This window comes from Mastacembelus armatus, chromosome 13 (assembly GCF_900324485.2).
Source record: "Mastacembelus armatus chromosome 13, fMasArm1.2, whole genome shotgun sequence".
Classification (NCBI taxonomy): Eukaryota; Metazoa; Chordata; class Actinopteri; order Synbranchiformes; family Mastacembelidae; genus Mastacembelus; species Mastacembelus armatus.
In genome coordinates, this window is record NC_046645.1 from 2,889,769 (window position 1) to 2,911,002 (window position 21,234).

Consider the following 21,234-nt stretch of genomic DNA (forward strand, 5'->3'; position numbering starts at 1 on the left):
CTGATTTTTCATGTGGAGTTTCATTTCTTCTCGCCTCTGTAGAGCCTCTTTCTTTGAGAGTTTGGGTCATTTTCATTGAAGGGTAGTGTTGTTTCTGAACATACCTAAAATCATCTTTTAACAGCACCACCCCAGTAACAATTTTTGGTTATACATTTTAAAACATGTTTGGGATGGGAGGGCACTGAAACAGAGGGAGAAGAAGAGATTTGAGATGAGCTATGCCCTTGTTGTGACCACAACTTATTTTTTTCCTCTGAGACCTCACGGTGATTCAGATACAACCATGAGTCAGATGTTTTCCTCTGAAACATGTTTGAGATTGGGTTACAGTCAAATGACCGATACAACTCCGCCCCACTCAGTGTTCCTGAAGGACAAACCAAGCATACCCCCATACTGTCATTTGACATTTGCTGATTAAGTTCGTGTTTTGGAAACATAAGGCTGCAGTTTTTCTCCTCATCCTCAGGAACAATCACCAGGATTCATCCTCTTTAAGGTAATTTTTCTTCAAGTAGTGTTAGCTTTAATGTTAGTTTATTGGAAGAAACACTGGACAGCTCAGAGTCTTATAGAGCTGTTTGATCAACCACAATAATAGTTTGATCACAGCCAGGACCTAAAATCTCTGTTTTGTTGGAGTAAAAACAAAAACATTCACATTTTCATTGTTTATCGCTGCATCGAAGTGATGCTGTTAGAAAAATATCTGGAACATCTGGTCAAATAAACTTCAACTAGTTTATCAATCAATTGTTCCTGTCTAATAACTATTAGTTATTCAAATATTATCAGAATACCTTAGCACATGTGAACCTGAACCTTTAGTATGTGACTCTTAAACACAAATGAAGAAATGAAAGATGTTAATTTTTTTTGATGCGAAACAATGCGACAGCCTAAATGATCCACCACACCCACTGTTGTGTAGGACGCGACTGGCGGATCAGGTTAGAAGACACAGGTGTACGTGCATCTGTCTGCAGCTTGTTAAACACATCTGTCAGAGGAAGCGACCACAGCCCAAAGGTAAGCAGCCTGACTTACTGACTTAGACCTGTTTCTATAACATGACGAAATGAGGAAAGACAGTTTGATGACTTATAAAGCTTCTTGTCTTGGCTGTAAATATTTTTCCCCGTCAGAGGAAGACTTTAGTTTAAAAGAAAGGAAAGTCCCTGATAGTTTAAGCGAGATAAAATGCTGAACAAGCTCAAACGAAACGTCCCGAGACTGAAGTACGTGAACGGGATTAGTTGAAATATGGAGAGACTGACGGAGGCGTCGTCAGGTCGGATTGTTTCATCTTAGACTGAATATTTTGCTTCCGGAAAAAGAAACAATAACATTGAGGTAAGTCCGCGGTAAAAAGAGAGCGGAACTTTGCTTTCATGACCAGAGGGAGAGGGGGAATGATCTGATGGTGAGTCATGATGGCGAAACAGCCTAGTCTTTGTTGTTTTTAAGGAGAAAAGTAGATATTTGAGTTTTAAGACCGTGTTAATGCCTCAAACTTAAAGCAGAGCTCCAGCCTGTGAATAGTTGACCTCAGGGCAAAGAGCCTTTCTGAGGGGTTTCTACTCCTGAAATGTGAAAATGTCTGAATAAAAATGGAACAAACAAAACAGAGCAGGTTGAAAACAAAGATATGTGGACAGAGATGAGGACATACTTGTTTAGGTAATTCTTCACTTAGTACACAAAGAGACAAAACTGAGCAGAATCAAACAAAGCCAGACACACTGAACAAGCTTTACAGTTATTAAAGATAAGGAATAGAAATTACACACAAGGAAAAATGACAAACTCAAAGATAATAATGAAAAGAAGAATCTGATTAGATGTGAAATATAACAATAAAGCACAAATAAATGCCACAGCAAACAGAATAAAAGACACATGATTGTAAAACACTGAAGAGAAAATAAGGTGAGACACAGAGACTAAGACTAAAAAAGAATTCCATATAGAATTAGCAGAAGTCGGCTGGATTGAAGAGTCTATTTGTTTAACTTTGGAAGCAAGTAGGGAATAAAATTAACAAATGACTTGTCTGTCACAGGTACAAAGATGCAACGCTGTGGTTTGTTAACTGTGCAGAAGGAACCAGGTGAAGAGGTTTTTGTCTCTTTATTCAGACTTAATGACTAAGATTAACTTTAAGGCCTTTCTGTAAACCTTCTAAAAACATTGGCTTAATGAAGTATCATTATTGTAAGAATGATCATCAACCATTTGTTGTTATTCATTGTAAGTTTTTACCCCTGTGTCAGTCCCTCTGAAGAGCATTGAGGTGCAGCTGGAGGTGAAGGACCATGTGGCCACAGTGGTCTCCACCCTGATCTACGAGAACAAGGAGGACAAACCAATAGAGGCTGTTTTTGTCTTCCCTCTGCCTGGAGATGCTGCTGTCTGTCATTTCAGTGCTAAGATTGGACAGACAGAGATTGTAGCGGATGTGAAGGAGAAACAGGAGGTGAGCTGTACAGTAAAGACTCACTCACTGTCATGGATCAGGAAAAGACAGTAAAGATGGTGGATGTTTCTGACGTGTGTTGTCTGTTCTCCAGGCTCGAGAGGAGTATGATGATGCATTGAGCTCCGGTCAGCAGGCCTTCCTATTGGAGGAGAGCGAGCAGAGCCCAGATATATTTTCTCTAAAAGTGGGCAGTCTGCCTCCAGGAGAGAGCGCCTCCATCAGGCTGGAGTATGTCATTGAGTTGTCTGTGCAGGCTGATGACGGGCTGAGGTTTTGTCTGCCTGCTGTGCTCAACCCTCGCTACCAACCTCAGGGTGAGGAAACAAGATTTGGAGCTATTTACTGCCTGCAACAGCAAACCCCTAATAAAAAATACATTTACATGATACATCGTTTTAGTTCCTGGAAGGTGTATTCCTGTGCAACGACATCACTCCAATTATGAGCTTTGGGAATTGATTGATTGAACATCTGTAGGACCAACATTTCTCAGTGTGTAATACCTGTTTGATCCATGCTTGCCTGGTTCGGTCTACAGGTAGTGAAGGTGCCAGTGTCCAGGTGACGTCTGTTCCGGCCTCTCAGGTTCCCTACACTCTGTCTTTCTCTGCTCGAGTGTCCTCTCCACGTCCAATATCTAAAGTGGAGTCCAGCTGTTCCCTGGACCCTCTGCAGTATCTCAACACAGAGCAGACCCAGGCCACGGTACGTAGACGGCTGATGTGTCTGCTGGGTGTGATCATGATTCGTTGTTGACAGTAAGATATAGAACTTGATTTATATTGGTGAACCACAGGTGAAGTTGGCTGCAGGACACAAGTTTGACAGAGATGTTGAACTGCTGATTTATTACAAAGATGCCCACCAGCCCACTGCTGTGGTAGAGGCAGGACAGGCCTCTGCCAAACCTGGTGAGTGCAAATTAGTGAAGCTGTTACTTTGCTAACAAGATGTTCATTAGCACCAAACTAGGTCTTTGCTCTGTTTCAGGCACTCTGATGGGTGATCCAGTAGTGATGCTGAGCCTGTATCCTGAATTCCCTCAGGCTGTGATGTCTTCACTGGCCTCATGTGGAGAGTTTGTGTTCTTACTGGATCGGTCTGGAAGTATGGACTTTTCTACCGATAACAGCGAGCGGCAGGAAACTTGTATCGGCAGTGCCAGGGTATTCAGCCAGTGTCAACTCCACCATCAGACCGATCACAGTGTCCCTGTCACACAGTCGCCTTCACTGTCCTTTCTCTCTTCCCTTAAGGATACTCTGCTGCTCCTGCTGAAGAGTTTACCAATGGGCTGCTATTTCAACATCTACAGTTTTGGTTCCACCTATGAACACATCTTCCCGTGAGTGTGTCCTAGTGTGAAAAAGAAGATGTGTGTGTCATTGGTGTTTGTCTTCATGAATTTTTGTGGTTGCAGTAAGAGCGTGGAGTACAGCCAGAAGACCATGGAAGAGGCTGTGAAGAAAGTGGAACAGATGACTGCTAATCTTGGAGGGACTGAAATCCTGATGCCCCTGAACCACATTTACAGCCAGCCCTGCATTCCCAGTCAGCCTAGACAGGTAATGTACACACAGACAAACACAGTTTACACAGGTTCACCTTCCTAAATACAATCATAAACTAACAAGCATGTTCATACTTTGATTTTAAAACTGTTGAGATTAAACTGCTTTGACACATTTGGGGTGTAATGTTATTTAACCTTTCCATAAACTGTCCTCCAAAGCTGTTTGTCTTCACTGATGGAGAGGTGGGGAACACCCACCAAGTAATAAATCTGGTGAAGAAGAATTCAGCTTCCCACAGGTGAAACCTCAAAAACGCAAAATGCAACAAATATTCCCACATTATGATCCATGTGTGTGTGATAAAAACAAAACCTGTGTGTTGTAGGTGTTTCTCCTTTGGGATTGGGGAAGGGGCCAGCTCTGCTCTTATCAATGGCTTGGCCAAGGAAGGAGGAGGTCACGCTCAGTTCATCACAGGGACTGAGAGGATGCAACCCAAAGTACGACAAAACCTCAAAGTCTATTTAAACCAAAACAGCTAAATGTGATTGTGCCAGTGCCTCTCTGAGCCTTTTGCCAACATTTCTACTCACCAGGTGATGCAGTCGCTGCGATTTGCTCTGCAACCAGTTGTCTCAGACATCTCAGTGACCTGGGATTTACCAAAAGGAGTGTCTGTCACTGTCCTCTCTCCACCAATCTCAACAATATTCCAGGGTCAAAGGTCACTGGTTTATGCCCAGCTCACTGGACAGGTAGGAGCAGCACCATCCCACAGTGAACTAACTAGATTGGTCAGATTTGAAAAAGATGAATAACAGTGATTTTTCTATAATTATTGGTTCTTAACACTGGAATGGTCCCTCAGAGCTCAGAGGCAGCAGAGGGCTGTGTGACGGTGAAGTACAACCTGGCAGGTCATCCCTCTCAGAACCAGCTCACCTTCAATCTTAAACCTGCAGAGGACACTGGGTAAAAAGCTTTTTAATTAGACAGCAGAGGTGTGCATTAATTTGGGCCAAAACATATAGTTTTGACAGGTCACTGTGATCCATTTTATTGTATCCAAAAAGATACAAGCTTTCAATTCAGTTCCATGCATACTAAAGATCTACTCCTCTCTCCCGTCTGCAGATTAACAGTCCACAGGTTGGGCGCTCGGACTCTGATTCGCTCCCTGGAGATGGAGGAGAGAGAGGTCAGAGGGCAGCAAGATGGACGGTTAAAGGAGGAGGTGGTAAAGCTCAGTGTCCAGTCAGGAGTCAGCAGCTCTTTCACTGCCTTCATTGCTGTTAACAGAGATGATGGCAAAACCATTCAAGGACCTATGGTGCAGAGAAATGTTCCAGCACCTGGTGAGTGTTTTCTGAAAGTCACTGTCACCCATCTAAAGTAAACTATAATTTTACTGAAGTTCAGTCTCATTTTGTAGAACTCCAGATGTGAACCACAGTTTTTCGATGAATGCATGTTGGAAAAATTTGTTAAAAGTTTTCAAAACATCCTTTAAATTTTACATTGATAGTTATTTTAGTTTGCTGCTTTCAATTTGACCCCAAAATGCTTATTAACTCACTCATATGTGTATGTGCATTTAAACTTATGACGGTTGTTTTGTTTCAAAGCAGCGATGGCTTCTTTTTACGCGGTGAAGAAGTGCAATCGAAGTAAGTAATAAGTCACAGCCACTTTTGAACACACATCTTTGTATGACACCATTACATGTAAACCATTCTCTGTGATCTGTGCAGCTGATCTTGGCTATACTCTTTGCATTTCATTGTTATAACAACACCTATTGTAGTTATTTTCCTAAGTTTATAGTTATTTTTGACTTTACACTAAACTTATTGTAGTGTTGTTAAATATTTTGCTCCTGTTTCTTATCACATGCACAGATGCTCGAGTTCCAATATCGAGGCTATGATCTAAAGAATCAAGTTCATTGACTAAGTGTTGAAAACTATAGCCTTTATCATGTAGCAACATCCATCCATCCATTAATTATCTGTACCTGCTTATGCCTGTTTAGGATCACAGAGATCTGCTGTCTGTCACAGCTCTCCTCAGCCAGAAGAACTCTCGAGTAAGTGATGGCATTTTTAAAAACTACAGCCTTTTTCATTTAACAACATCCATCCATCCATCCATCCATCATCTATTGCCCCTTAGTCCTAACCAGGGTCCCAGGGATCTGCTGGAGCCTATCCCGGCTCTCTTTGGGTGAAAGGCAGGGGTCCACCCCGGACAGGTCCCCAGTCCATCACAGGGCCACATAGAGACAAACAACCTCACACACTCACACTCACTCCTATGGGCAATTTAGAGTCACCAATCAACCTGACATACATTGTGTTTGGACAGCACAGTATCTTGGTGGTTAGAACTGTTGCTTCATAACAAGAAGGTTCCATTTGACCCCAAAATGCTTATTGATTCATTCATATGTGTATGTGCATTTAAACTTATGACGGTTGTTTTGTTTCAAAGGAATAATGGCTTTTTTGTCACATGGTGACGACATACAAACCAAGTAATAAGTCACAGCCACTTTTGAACACACATCTTTGTATGACACCATTACATGTAAACCATTCTCTGTGATCTGTGCAGCTGATCTTGGCTATACTCTTTGCATTTCATTGTTATAAGAACAACACCTATTGTAGTTATTTTCCTAAGTTTATAGTTATTTTTGACTTTACACTAAACTTATTGTAGTGTTGTTAAATATTTTGCTCCTGTTTCTTATCACATGCACAGATGCTGGAGTTCCATTATTGAGGCTATGGTGTAAAGAATCAAGTTCATTGAGTAAGTGTTGAAAACTCCAGCCTTTATCATGTAGCAACATCCATCCATCCATTAATTATCTGTACCTGCTTATGCCTGTTTAGGATCACAGAGATCTGCTGTCTGTCGCAGCTCTCCTCAAGACAAGGCAATGCAAGGTAAGTTTATTTATTATAGCACAGTTCATACACAGAGTAATTCAAAGTGCTTTACAGAAATAAAAGACAGGTTAAAAATACATAAGCAAGAATAAAAAATAAAAAGGTATGCCACCACTTTGTCACAATATTTGACCCTTATGATATCGAGTATCGGACCACGCTGACCCATATTTGTGGGTCCCCTACTTTCAGTTTGTCCCATCCCTGATGGACTAAAAGTACCTCAACACAGACTATCTGCGGAGACGATCCTGAGTCCCGGACTCTTACGTCTAGGATCGAGTAGACTACAGCTGGAGGTTCCAAACCCCTTATTTAAGTCTACAGCTGTTTAGACCCGTATTCTAAGGATAACACTAAAGCGCCAGGGTTCCTAACCCCTGAGTCCCTGACCCAATTGGCTTTAGATCGAAGGTTCCTAACCTAATCAACTTAGAGTACTGACCGTGAGTCCGATTGTCTCCCCCAACTGGACAAAAGTAGTGACAAGACAGTTTTTTAAAAAAAGAAATAATAATAAAAAGTTAAAAATTAATATTAAAGAAAATTAATATTAAAGAAAACTGAGTGCAGATAGATCGGTTTGGATAAAACACTGTCAGGGCTAGTCTGGTCATATGTTATATATAACATATGTTATATGTATCAGCCAGTCAAACGTTTATCGAGTAAGTGATGGCATTGTTAAAAACTACAGCCTTTATCATTTAACAACATCCATCCATCCATCCATCGTCTGTTGCCCCTTAGTCCTAACCAGGGTCCCAGGGATCTGCTGGAGCCTATCCCAGCTCTCTCTGGGTGAAAGGCAGGGGTCCACCCTGGACAGGTCACCAGTCCATCACAGGGCCACATAGAGACAAACAACCTCACACACTCACACTCACTCCTATGGGCAATTTAGAGTCACCAATCAACCTGACATACATTGTGTTTGGACAGCACAATATCTTGGTGGTTAGCACTGTTGCCTCACAACAAGAAGGTTTCTGGTTTGAACCCTGGCAGTGGCCTTTCTGTTTGGAGTTTGCATGTTCTCCCTGTGCTTAAAACACACATGTAAATCATAAATGACATGGGTAAAAATTTATTTCACTGTTTTAATTACATAAAAAAGAACAAAGAAAAATTTGAAAACATAAAAATCTGACCTCTAAGATTTGAAAACACAAAAGATCAAGGTAGTGCGGTGTACCACTAATGGCTTCCTGAAGGAAGGTGTGAAGAAGTCTCAAAGAGATCATACTTTTTAAAGTACTGGAGTTTTCTAAAATAAATGTTGACAAGCTTCTCCACAGATAATGTCAATTTCACATATGTCTTTCAGGCGTGTCAGAATTTTTTGTGTATTCTTTATTTTAGATTTTTCTTCAACACGCATTTCAAATATAAGTGAAAGAAATGAGCCCCAGCTACCACTCAAACACCCTTTGCTGCAGTTGGTCTCCCTCCAGCAGGCCTCTGGCTCTTGGCTGCTACATCCAGCTCTGGCTGCTGCACTGGGAAAGACCAGCAAGGAGGTGGAAAAGTCAAAGCCTGCATCGGTGGGTTATCATATACCTATTTATTATTCATATACAAGGTTACCATGAAGTATAGTAATATTTATTTTAGGATGCTAAAATATTACGAGAGCGGGGGCATCAATCAATGCAAACTGTATTTCTACAGCATGTGTTATAGAAGTTCCTGCAGTTTGAAGTGCTGTTACAGATGACTGTCAGAATTAATGAGACTACATGTGGCTAAAATAAAGAATCCACATAAACAACAAAATTTCAATATTTTATCATTCATATAAGATAAAATAACAGACAAATACAACATTTGGTTGCGATGCCCTCTTCTTGTATTGTGCTCATCTGGCTTTAAAATACACTGAAGCTTTTTATATTTTGTGCATAATGAAGATGCAGGATTGTTCAGAATTATCCAGCAGTATTTTATCTCTGTGCTGGGTTTTGAATTGTTATAATTTGGTTTTTTTATTTTCTGCTTTTGTGCCTGTTTTACATGATTTGGTGAATTAGGTCAACAAAGAAGTGTGGGCCACCATTTTGGCTCTGATCTGGCTTCATGGTTTTAAAATGGATGCCAAAGAAGAGTGGGAGCTTCTGGCTATGAAGGCTGTGTCGTGGCTCCGAGCTCAGAAAGGTAAATAACCAGAATAATAACAATAAACTGCTGTTTTGTTTGTTGACGGTGTGTAATAATTAAATCAGCTGCTACATTCAGTCCAGAACTATGTGTCCTCTGGCTGAACACCTTGTATGTTGTGTTTTTGTTTCAGTACCGTGTGTGACGGAGTGTGTAGAAGCTGGCAGTGCACTGCTGGGCTGCAGCGTGCAGAAAGACGCACTGGGGCTCTGAGCTGTAGTTACATCAAAATGGCCTCTTCTGCAGGAATGGTACAAATTGACAGATTTACTTCACTGTGCGGTGTTTACTTCAACTTTGCACTTGGACTTTTTATCAACTTACGTTTAATGATGCAATGTTTGATTTGCCTTAAACATCAGGTTGTATTTGAATAAAATATCAAAAGTATTTGAAGCAACAGCCCCTCAGCCTGTGATCAAGGGCACTATTATACACATTTATTCTCAAACTGGTTGACACAAAACTTAAATGGGAGTTTGGTTTGTTAGGTCATTTGTCATAATTATGCTTTTATAAAGGCAGTTCTAACCATTTGATTGTCTCTACCTTATCTCAAAATGTATTGTTGTTGATTTACGTTGTATTCTGTGTAATGAAAGAAACAGGAAGTGTGCAGTACATCCAGCCCTGCAGTTTACAGTACTCTAAGCATTTACCTCTAAAAATATGGTGTTTTGTGAGTTCACAGAGATCTTAAAATGCTTCATATGTTTTAAACAATTCTATGATTACTGTTAGTCTTTGCTGTCTTAAATAGCAATTTGCAATGAATACAACACATAATCTTCAGTATTATGTGAATGAATTAATATCAGAATAGCTGCAAGCAATATCTAGCTATACTGATGCCATATGAAAGAAATAACTCAGTATGCATATATTTGTTTATGTATGTACATTTGACTGTCCTCATCCCGATGTTAAGGAAATTACTTCTGAGATCTTTCACTACCACCTAGTGCTCAATGTGTGTATGGTGTTAGGAATATCATAACTCTATCATAACTTTTTCTTCTGATTATTTTCTAAAATGGATTTTAATTCCATGTGCCATCTGTAGCAGCCACTTGATGTGGAGGCTGATAACGTTTTTAATGGGTACTTCTTTGAGTGCACACCAGATGTGACTTATGGAAAGGCCATTCTTGACAGCAACACCAAACAAGATCAGTGTGTTGGGATTCAAGTGGTTTATTCCTATCGATCAAGTGGTTTGCCTGTGAGTTATATCGACACCCATATGCATTTACAGGATGTTTGCCGCTTTGTAAGGATTTTCAAAACAAATGTTTACTCTGTGGTTAATAAATGAAGGGTTTGGCTGCTTCAAGTGAGTTATTGCTTGCTTATGTGACCTACTCTTCCTCACAATGAACAGGATTATGGGTGACCCGTCATCCTGCTGTCTGTCACACACATTCTGGCTGAACTTTGATGAATGTTGCACTTTACTTCTGACGTTAGTTAATATACGTTTTCAGTCACCAGACAGTCGGCCAATGCGCTGAGAGGTGCCTACTCATTGTTCTCTGGTATCACATGATTCAAGCATATTTTGGACTATTGACACAAATATTGATTTATTCCTTATCTACAACAGTTAACTTAAAGTGTCTTCACATGACTAGAGAGGAGTGTGTGTCTGATTCTTGCATTTAATGATTATACTGTTAAATTGCAGTTTTAAATTTAAGGCATGTTTTTTTCCTCTATTATCTCAAATACACCAGAATAAAAACGGAGCAGTCTGGGTGCAGGAAATGTGAAGTTGCTTTAGTCTTCCCTTATTGCTGCACTATCCCACTCGCCCTTTCTTTGCATGTGTTTGGCCTAGATCTCTATTTGCTTTTTTTGTGGCTCGTGACCTTTAATGGTAAATACTAGTGTGCCCTTTTTATACAGTAGACCTTTGTCCTGTCCCTGTGACATGTTCCTGCGACCTGGTCATAAGCTTTGAGTGCTGATCGTTTTTTTTTAAAACATATCACCACACAGTTATGCCAATACTTAGTTATTGATTAAAATGAAGAAGAGAGATCAACCAGTTATCAGAGAGGAGCCAATGTGAGCAAGAGCAAATTCTAGAGGCTGTTTACAGATGTAGGTTTTATTAAAATGCATGGTTATTTTGAGAAATTGAGTTAAGAAAATCTTTGTAGAATCTACCTTTTACATTTAAATCTTTCCTTTTACACACCTACATACCCTGCAGTGTAATGCAACCCAGTACACCACCACTAACTACATCCTGTGCAGTCTGTAACATGCAGTATATAATTGAATCAACACCTCCACAAGTGTCTTAACAAGGGGAAATTGGTACAATGTGGTGGTGTATCTTGTTCCCTGTTCTTCTTATTCTTGTCCAAACATACAGTATGATCTATATTGCTGAAGGAATATTTACTTTAATATCTGTGAATCTGTTTTTTATTTTTTCCCCAGCCAGGGCTTTTCACTGGAGAAACAGGCAGTGGATGTCAGCACCAAAGACCCTGTAGGAGCAACTGGCACGAACACTAGAGGTGGGTAACCTCTACAGCCAGAGTCTGTAAAATCATGAATAGGATTAAACTGCATTTTCAGATACATACAATTCAGGTTCATAAATCATTTTCAGTCTGTGATAAATCAATACATGGATGACAGAAAAATAAGCTTTTTCACCACGACGTCTGGGGCGGTGAACAATGTGTCCTATGATTTTTAGTATTAGAGTAGGCAGCATCTGTTAAACTTTAATGAGAAAGGGGTAGTCAGAGTAGTCAGTGATAAATGGGGGGAGAGTATCCTGTTTTTTTAACAGCTAAATTTGTGATTATAAGTCTTTGTCTAAGGTTTACCTATTCCCGAATTCCCAAGTTTTTTAAGAAAAAGCATTTGGTAAAAACAGAAGGTCTGAAAAATGTGAGTATTTACAAGAACTAACCTAAATCACTGCAGGTTCTGTTAACAAAAATCCACTCATAATTAAAATAGGACATATTTTTTATTGTGACCAAGATGTAAATTTTGCACTCCACACAGTATTTTTGTGTCACAGAATAAAGGGAAGTATCAGTTCAATAGAAAGTATCTGGGGGCGGTTTATTTACAGAGAAGGATGAATTGAATTTCTAGAGATATAATAGGAAACATAAGCTCTGGCTTGTCAGCATAAGGCAAGTGCCATCAGCTCACACCCTGACAAAGACTCAGACGTGTCGCTCATTACTAAAGCTCACAGACACAGATTTAGGCCTGCGGCTGACTTGTTACTATGACAGACAATAGGCAGCAGCTGTCAAACCTACGCCAACCCTGGTTTCTCCAATTTAACTCACAGAAATCTTGTTCTTAGCTGTAAAACCGTAGTTGGATGTTATTGTTTCTCAAATTAAGGCTCTATGCTGGTGTTCAGAAAAGTTTATTGTGTGTTTGATTTATTAGAGCTGCATTACATTACATGCACTATGGCCAATCTTATCCAAACCTTTGGCAGACCTCCAGCCAACACTTTCTAAACTGGTTTCCATGGCAACCCCAACCAGCAGGACCAATTACAAGTGACAAAAGATCCCCGAGCACTAAACTGCCCTGAGATTAGAGGAAGAAAAGACACATCCTCAAAACAAACACAACAAATGAAAGGAGCGAGCTCAGTGGGTGTGTTTATGTGTGTGTGAGACGGCAGCTTTGCATGAGCATGTACCTCTGGGCTCAGTAGTGTCTGCTTTGGTCTGTCCATTAGGGGGGAAAGATTTAATTAAACCTGCTATCTTTCCTTCCCATCCTCTGTTTCTCTCTCTGCTGTGTGTCCATCTGTGGGTAGCGAGAGCCACAGGCAGGAAATCAGATCAATATGAAATAGTTTAGAGCGGCTGAGATTTCTTTATTTTTTTTTTTGTTTAGACTATCCATGCACTAGCGCTGTGGCCTCCGAGCTGCACATCAATCACGAATCACATGATGTGTCTGTGTGCGGTCCGATGGCCTTTGTACCTCAGTAGGGGATCCATTTTATTAAATAACAGACACCTATGATCCCATGGTGTGTGTTGGGTTTTGTGTGTACGTGCGTGTCGATGCCTGTTTCTCTGTGAATTGAAATGTGTGTCAAATATCAAATTCAGTGACCTTTAATGTAAGCCCTTTTAGCACTCACACTGTAAGTAGGGTTTTATTCCCTGCAACAGTCGTACTGCCCTAGAAAGTCAAAGCAAGGTGACAAAATGGAGTTGAGACCAGAATATAGTTTTATGTGTTTTATCATATATAAAAATATAATTTCTCTGAAAAAGGGAATCAGAGATATATGGAGCTGCCAACAGGACTAAACATCAACTCAATAACACAGAACTGCAATTTGTTAAACCCAGTGGTGTGGTGCTACCTAATTACCTAATCAATACTATTTATTCCAGAATTAACATTGTTAATTACCTAATTAATACCATTCATACTGAGGGGTTCGAGCTTACAGCATGGCTCCCCAGGAAGGACAAAATAGAGCCAACAACCAACCCACAAAACTGATGACTGATTTGTCTGCCAAGGCAGCAAGCTGTCGTCGTGCCTGTGGAGCATCCACGTCATATCGTTTTGACTGGAATGATGTAAATAAAAGTCAGGAAAAACCATTAATGTCAGTCTCCAATTTGTAAGTGAAATATCAGTGTGACACTTCACGTGCAGAGCACAGGAGGGGGTCCCAAAGTACAAACCTGAGGCTGACGGGTACAGCAGGTGTAGTCAGATGATTTGAATAGAAATAACACTTAGCATGTGACAGGCACGGGGGCAGATGATGCTACAGGAACTGATTCAGGTAACATGAACAACATGTAACAGGCAGGTTGGCAAGAGTTTGGTTCACAGCTTTAAAGCTGTTGTTTCAGCTACTTTTAAAAAAGGTTATACACAGTGTTGTTGTTGTTGTTGTCTGGTTTCATTTGTATTGACTGTACTGTAGCCTTAATGTTACTGTCCCAGGGAAAGGTCAGTGCGATACAGCTGTCGGTGCTCGGAGCTCAGCTTTCCCAAAGTCATGGTATTTTAACTTTTCTGTGCCTTCGCTCCTCCTCTACCTCCTTCATTAACTTCCTTTTCTGCTTTTTCAGAAAAAAATATTCCCCTTCACTCTCAGACTTTCTCTTTTTACTCCTTTGCTCTTAAAAGGCTTTAAAGGAGTTAAGGTGAAGCCCTCTCCATGGTAACACCATCACCAATTCTTACACACACATTTTCTCGCTCTCTCTCATCTCATAATTCTGCCCTACCCTCAGCTTTATCGCTGTATCCTCCCCCCGAATGCACAACCTCCCTCACCACCACCATCTCTCTCCCTCCTTCTCTCTCTCACACACATCCACTCAACCTTTCCTGCTTCAGTAGCTGGTCTACTGCTAATGCTGCACCATCCACTGAATGCGAGATGTTCACCCCAGCTTGTAAGGGATCTGCAGGGGAGCCGAGGTAAGGCTTTCACACTCGTTTCCCCTGGAGCAGAAACAAGCAGAGATGTTTACTGCTGCTGCTGTTGCTGCTTACAACAGCAAACTGGGAGCCAAAAGACTGATGGGTAGAGCATTGAGTGTGTGTTTGTGTGCGCTGATTCGTGTGAGAACTCTCCAGCTCTACTAGTAGTCTGCATGAGTTGCAGGTTAGATTTGACACCTTATGATCTGCACACACACACACACACACACACACATAATTAAGTGAAGGGAAAATCTATTTTCTAGGTTTTTTTTTGTCTCTTCTGTATTTTCTGAAACTTGAGGAAAATATTGCTGTGTGCGTATTTTATTTCTGTTGTGTGTAGAGTAGTCAGTATGTGTGCATGTGTGTTTGTGTGCGTCCTGTGAGAGAGCAGAGTGGAAGCCTGGTGGCACGCAATTTTCTTTCGTGTAATGCTGCAATGGTGCTGCAATGTCTGGTTATGGTGGTACATTCTCTGACAGCTCATGACACCATGTTGTGTTTATATGTGTGTGTGTGTGTGTGTGTGTGTGTGTGTGTGTGTGTATGTTTTATTTGCAGGGGGATGGTGAGTGGGGGCATGAAGTTAGATTTCTACATATGTGAGTGGGTGGATAAAAACAGTGTTTCTTGATATTTTCATTTTCAGTTCAGCTCAATATGCTGCATTCATGCCACAGGGGAAATCTGAGGCACGCAAGACAGAAAAGCTTCAAAAATGTAAAACAAGAGTGTATTATTATTGTTAGTGTTATTATAACTTCCTGCAAGATTTTCTGTAATGTGCTTGTGGCATTTCATTCGTGTGCACACAATGTACTGTATACAGTGCATGGAGAGAAGCACTTGGAGGTAGAGAGATGTTATTTGAATAATTAGCTTGTTTCTCCAGAGGCAGGTTTGTGTTAACAGCAGATATTAAACATCCTTCAGGAGATCTAGCAAGAGAGTTTCATTAAATCTTTTTTAGATCAAGATCCCTGCAGAGGAGGATTAATGAAGTACGAGATGTGATCTCTTCTAAACAGATTTTAAAGTATGGACCTTAAAAAAAAACAACAATATTTATTGTTTAGCAACAATAGACACATTATTCCAGTTCACTCACTGCATTTCTGGAATTAGTATTATCTTATAATTGCCACTTGTAGGTCGTGGTCTTTGCTGTTTTTTTAGAAAACACAGAAGACTTGAAAAATACAATTTCTGTCTTTAGTTTCCGTCGACTAGGAGTCTTCTGTTAGAAATGTATAAGACTGATTTGTGTGAAGTCGTTGGGGCGTACGTTGGCACAGAGAAGTGCACTATCTGTAAAGGTTTTGCATTGACCAATTTTTCAATATGCTTGTCATTTTTGCTGTGATTGTTAGTTAGAAGATGTGCATCCTGTGAGGCCAGGACCCTCCAAGTATGAATGGTTGATTATTGCTGACTTTGGAGTATTCAGTTTGGCTTTGGAGCCTCTAAATCTTATAAACCAAGTGTCAAAAGAGACTCATGACACAGCAGTCCCAGACTATGAGACTTGACAATTTGCAGTTCTGTGGTTGTTGAGTGGATGGCCGGTCCTGTTGGCAGCTCTGTGTCCTATATGCTGCTGATTTCAGCTTGAAATAGATGGTGGCTAATTCAGGCTTTGTCTCACTGAAATGTTTGCAAGCACACACATTGGTATGCACTTGCACATACTGTTTGTGCATTCTGATGGTGATTTATATCTCCTGTGTCAACACCTCTGCAAAGACAGGAGAAAACTGTCCATGGTGTACCATTTTTATTATTTTCTCTTATCCCTTAGTGTAAATCATTGCATTTGTTTCCATCTCCGTCTATCTCAATTCCTTTTACTCTATTTCAGTGACTTCTTTATTGTTCCCATGCTCTGTCCTATCTCTTATGTCTCTATTGTGACTTGAGTAGTTCACTTGAGAGCTGATAAAAGTCAAACACCACTCAAAGAAGACTCTTTTGTCCTCATATCTCTCCTCTCCTCTCCTCTTTTCCACTCATCATTAACCACGATTCCCACATCCCATCATTCATATCACATATGCTTCTTTAGTCATTTCCAGTTACACCTCATGCAGTAGATGACATAACTTTATAAACCTCCACACTCGTTTATCGTCTTTCTTTTGCACTAATTGATTCTAAACCAAATCAGCCTCTTACACCATTAATTGCCTCTTATTCCTTCACCTACATTAGTGATGAGATCAATGCAAAATTTAATACAGTGATACATGAATCACCACAGCTGCAGATGGGATTTATTTGTATTCGCATATTCCCATTAGATGTAAAATGGGTATGGTGTGTTGAAATTGCTGTGTTTCCGGAGTATATCTGATTAAGTTGTTTTTGTGTTGGCTGAGCATTTGCATTTGCCCCCGTGGGTGTTTAGCTCATTGCGTTTGCGTGATCTTGAGCCTGCGTGTTGCTCTACATGGCCCATCAGAATTGTAGTGAAGGGGAAGTATGTGAATTAAATCGTGTTCCTTTCTTCTCTGATCAATAGTGTCTGGAGGAGTGAATGATAGGGGGCAGGAGGCACAGTGGAGGCTATGGGTGCAGGAGGTGCAGCTTGTATATGTGTGTGCATGTGCACATATCAGAGCTTGTTAATTTGTCTATGTGAATGCGCATGTCGCTTGTGTGCATGAATATGTGTAAAACTGTACTTATTTGTGATTTTGTGTTTGGATGTGCACGTTCGTGTGTGTGTGTGTGTGTGTGTGTGTGTGTGTGTGTGTGTGTGAGATCTGGACGAGTGGGTGTATGGGTGGGCTTGCTGTCACTTTCACTAAAATCCAGAAAGAAGAACTATGGGGGGGGAATAAAAATAGAATGCAAACAAGAGAAAAGTGTAGTGAAGAGTGATAGATTGAAGACGATGAACACTGAGAAGAAAAGATAGAAGAGAAAACTCAAAATAAGCTGAAGCAATTAAAAAAATATATATTAAAAAATATCTACATATTGTTGTGCACTTTCCAGCTCCCATAGTCACAGCTAAGGAGGATCCTAGTAATGGAATAAGTTAATTAAAGGATGATTGTGCTGTCTATCTGTGGAATAAGATAATTAGAATCTCCACTTCAGTTGGTTCAGTAGAGCTCAAAGAGCCTTTATTAGCCACATCTGTTAGCTATATAAGTGCAGATCCATTTGATATAATATAATATATAATAGATATAATACCTGAGTATATATTCCACCACTGCAATTGTGTTACAATGCAGAGAGAGTCACAGGAAAATGATTCTAATTATAATGTTGATCTCTGAGGCTGGAGCCACATATTCTCTCTTGCATTCAAAATATTTGTGTCCTTCCATTTGTGTCCATGTGGGAATAAGTCAGGAATGATGATACATGATCTCTTTATATGGTTGTTATAAAGATCACAGCGTTTACAAAGAAAAAGACCTCATTTATGCTCATACAGTTTGTGCTGCTTTTATGTTTTTTATGCGTTTTATTTGGGTATGTGTGTATCAGATGATTGATAGTGTACTAGTATAGAAAGTCTGGTCACGAAAATTTAATTCAACTTCCAATTTCCCAACTTAATTTTGCAGTTAGGTCAAGATATCATGTGTTTTCCTGTTTTAAAATATTAAATTATGGTATCTTATAATTTATGGCTTTAATTAGAGGGATCAGTGGTTATATGCCTGTTTGCGTCATAACTTGAGTACAGTTTAAAGTGATAGATCAGTTTTGTTGTGACCTCTGCTGTCATCTGTTGCGTAGCTTGTCTCGACAGATGAAAAGACAATAACCCCTAATAATAATACAATGACACTTTAATTTAATTTGAATAATTTAAGCTGCTGTGATTATAGTTAACTCATAATATATGCAAACATCCTCCAAAGAATTTTGAGCTCAAATAATTAGCATAATTAGGTGAAGATCTCCTGAAAAGCCTCACCAGTTTCTGTGCAGATAAGAATATTTTAAAAAATACCATATGGCAAGATTGTTTGGCTGTTATTCAGTGTGCAGGTTTGGTGCCTCTGGTTTGTGTATGTGCATATCAGAGTGTTTGTTCTAATAAATGGTGATGGATGTGGTTGAGACAGGAGCCATTAAAGTGGAGCATCAGCTCTGTCTCTAAATCAGCAGCCCTTCTGGCAAACCTCATATGACTAAGTAACCTATTAGAGACACTGGAGGGTGGGAGTGATGGATGAAGGAAAAGAGAAAGGTCTCTCATGTCTGTCAAAGCATGTATCACCCCCTGGAAATCCATCTGATGACTAAATACCCTATTACCTGATGGCTAGAGAGATGGAAGAGGAGAGGTGATGAGGAAGGAACTGAAGTAATAAAGATGGAAACAGCATGTCTTTCACAGAGTCTCACTGCCATTGGATAACAGGGAGAAAGTTATTGGATAGATGAGGGACTGAAACGAAATAAATAAAACTGGATTGATGAGGGAGAGAAAAAGTTAAGACATATGAGAAGAAACGGTGAGTTAATGAAGTTTGAAAAATGTTTGGTAGGACGTAAATATGTTGTTTAAGTGAGACAGCAGAACATTCATTTCACAACATATTGCATCAATACAGACACACATTCATCTTCTTTCTCCAGGAGATCTTTAAATAGTTGGCTCTTTCATGATGCAGATGCAGAAACCCTATACAATACTCCTCTCTGTAACAACTGCGTAGTTGTGACATGTGACACTGATTACTAAGGACGGTTTTGTTAAATTGCAAATGACTCGGCAGCCAATTACACAGTTAAACAAATTGCACCCTGTTCTAACGTCCGTAAATAGGAATGTCAGCTTTAATTATTTCATTAAGCAACAAAACCAAATACACTATAAAAAAACAAAACTTCATTCTTTACAGCGATGATCCTGAGTGTCAAACAGATTCATGTCTTTAACTTTGCTCATGTAATTAATAAAGTTTTTAATCTTATCACACAGACCAGAGCTTTGGCAATAAACTGCTAAAAATCATGTTACAATCCAGCTCTTTGTAAGATGCATGTTTGAAACTTTAACTGCTTCTGTTAGTGTGTCAGCAGACAGGACTGGTTGCTGTGGGTGATGTTCCTTGACAAAACAATGAACGTGACAGTGAGAGGAAGCTATAATGCATTTGTTCAGTTTTCTACTGTTTCATTTCTCTTTCCATGGCCACTTACTGAAGAAAACGCAAAAAGCAAATAAACTGAAAAATGAATATATTCACTGTTTATGTGGTTCCCCAAGCTGAAAGTGATGCAGTATAACAGCACCTCCAATTAAAAGTCTTTCTTCAGGGAGGTGATCATTTGTTTTCTTTTCTAAGAGTATTGTCATTGCTGCAGTTCACGCTACTCTTGAATTATGTTGCTTTGTATTTACAGTTATTTCTCATTTGGATGAATTCACCCAGACTAAACAAACAGGAATATTTGTCTGTATGTTGTTTCCATACATTATGTGTACCTGCTAATTGCTGTTGTCTGTTGTTGTCTGTTGTATTTGGCACTGACCACCTGGGGTGCACAGATGGTCGATATGTTCAAATGTTTTCCAGAGCTAAAACAGAAACCCTGCTTAAAGTATAATTTGTAAAAGCTATATTCTGTATGTGGAATATAGAAAAAGTGGTACTGCTTTTCAGTTAAAACCACAGTGGACCAGGTTTAGAAAGAAAATAATATTATTTCATGTTAGTATATTCAAGTTCCTTACTTGCTAATTGAGCAATGGAGGACTGAATCTAAGAGTCCACAGCATTTTGAAATAGGCATTTTTATTTCCTTCATTTCCTCCTTCACTTCCTTTTTTTCATCTTCTATCATTTTTCATTAGTGGCGTTTTTAGAGTTACCAAATTTCACATGGCATCCACTAGAGGGAGAGTGCGGTCTGTCACCGTGCCTACGTGAGGTGTTGAAACTTTGTTCTGTTCTATTGTATTCATCCATGAAAAGTATGTGTGTGTATGTGTGCGCAGTCACACTCTATGTGCTTTTAATCAGCACAAACTCATGGACTAAACGCACATCCAGTCATCTGTTCATCAGCCACAGACAGACAGACTCAGACCACACGATATGTCACTGCTTTTAACTATCATCATCAATGAACTTGAGAAGGGTTTGTTTGGTTTCTTAGACGCAGTGAGGACTGGAATTTTTTGAAATTGTTGTAAACCAATACAAGAAAAAACAAGAGACACAAGACACTCCTTATTATAATTATTTACTGACAACGGTGATACATTTTTGGGCAGCGTGGTGGTTGAGTGGTTAGCACTGTTGCCTCACATCAAGAAGGTTCCTGGTTTGAAACCCACCAGGGGCCTTTCTGTGTGGAGTTTGCATGTTCTCCCTGTGCTTGTGTGGGTTTTCTCCAGGTACTCTGGTTTCCTCCCACAGTCCAAAAACATGTATGTCAGGTTGATTGGTGACTCTAAATTGCCCATAGGAGTGAGTGTGAGTGTGTGAGGTTGTTTGTCTCTATGTGGCCCTGTGATGGACTGGGGACCTGTCCAGGGTGGACCCCTGCCTTTCACCCAGAGAGAGCTGGGATAGGCTCCAGCAGATCCCTGTGACCCTGGTTAGGACTAAGGGGGTAGAGATGATGGATGGATGGTGATACATGTTTAATTAATGCAGGTCCTGGATTATTAGTATATTTTTGTACA

General features: G+C 40.0%; 1 protein-coding gene across 2 annotated transcripts; it reads left to right on the forward strand.

Annotated features, from left to right (window-relative positions):
- Positions 1-416: 416 nt before the first annotated feature.
- LOC113125595 (von Willebrand factor A domain-containing protein 5A-like) lies at positions 417-10,409 on the forward strand. Of its 2 annotated transcripts, none has more exons than XM_026299144.1 (22): positions 417-502; positions 935-1,032; positions 2,066-2,113; positions 2,277-2,479; positions 2,574-2,796; positions 3,021-3,187; positions 3,279-3,393; positions 3,473-3,648; positions 3,739-3,827; positions 3,903-4,047; positions 4,215-4,294; positions 4,382-4,496; positions 4,593-4,751; positions 4,865-4,968; positions 5,131-5,351; positions 5,622-5,663; positions 6,029-6,082; positions 6,760-6,810; positions 6,894-6,947; positions 8,313-8,494; positions 8,981-9,104; positions 9,241-10,409. In XM_026299144.1, the coding sequence occupies exons 3-22, from the start codon at positions 2,074-2,076 to the stop codon at positions 9,318-9,320; spliced, it is 2,424 nt and encodes an 807-aa protein (XP_026154929.1). In that variant the 5' UTR covers positions 417-502; positions 935-1,032; positions 2,066-2,073; the 3' UTR covers positions 9,321-10,409. The 2 variants fall into 2 exon arrangements, with proteins under 2 accessions (XP_026154929.1, XP_026154928.1); XM_026299143.1 differs by having other exon boundaries at positions 467-502; positions 5,625-5,663.
- The last annotated feature ends 10,825 nt before the right edge of the window (positions 10,410-21,234 follow it).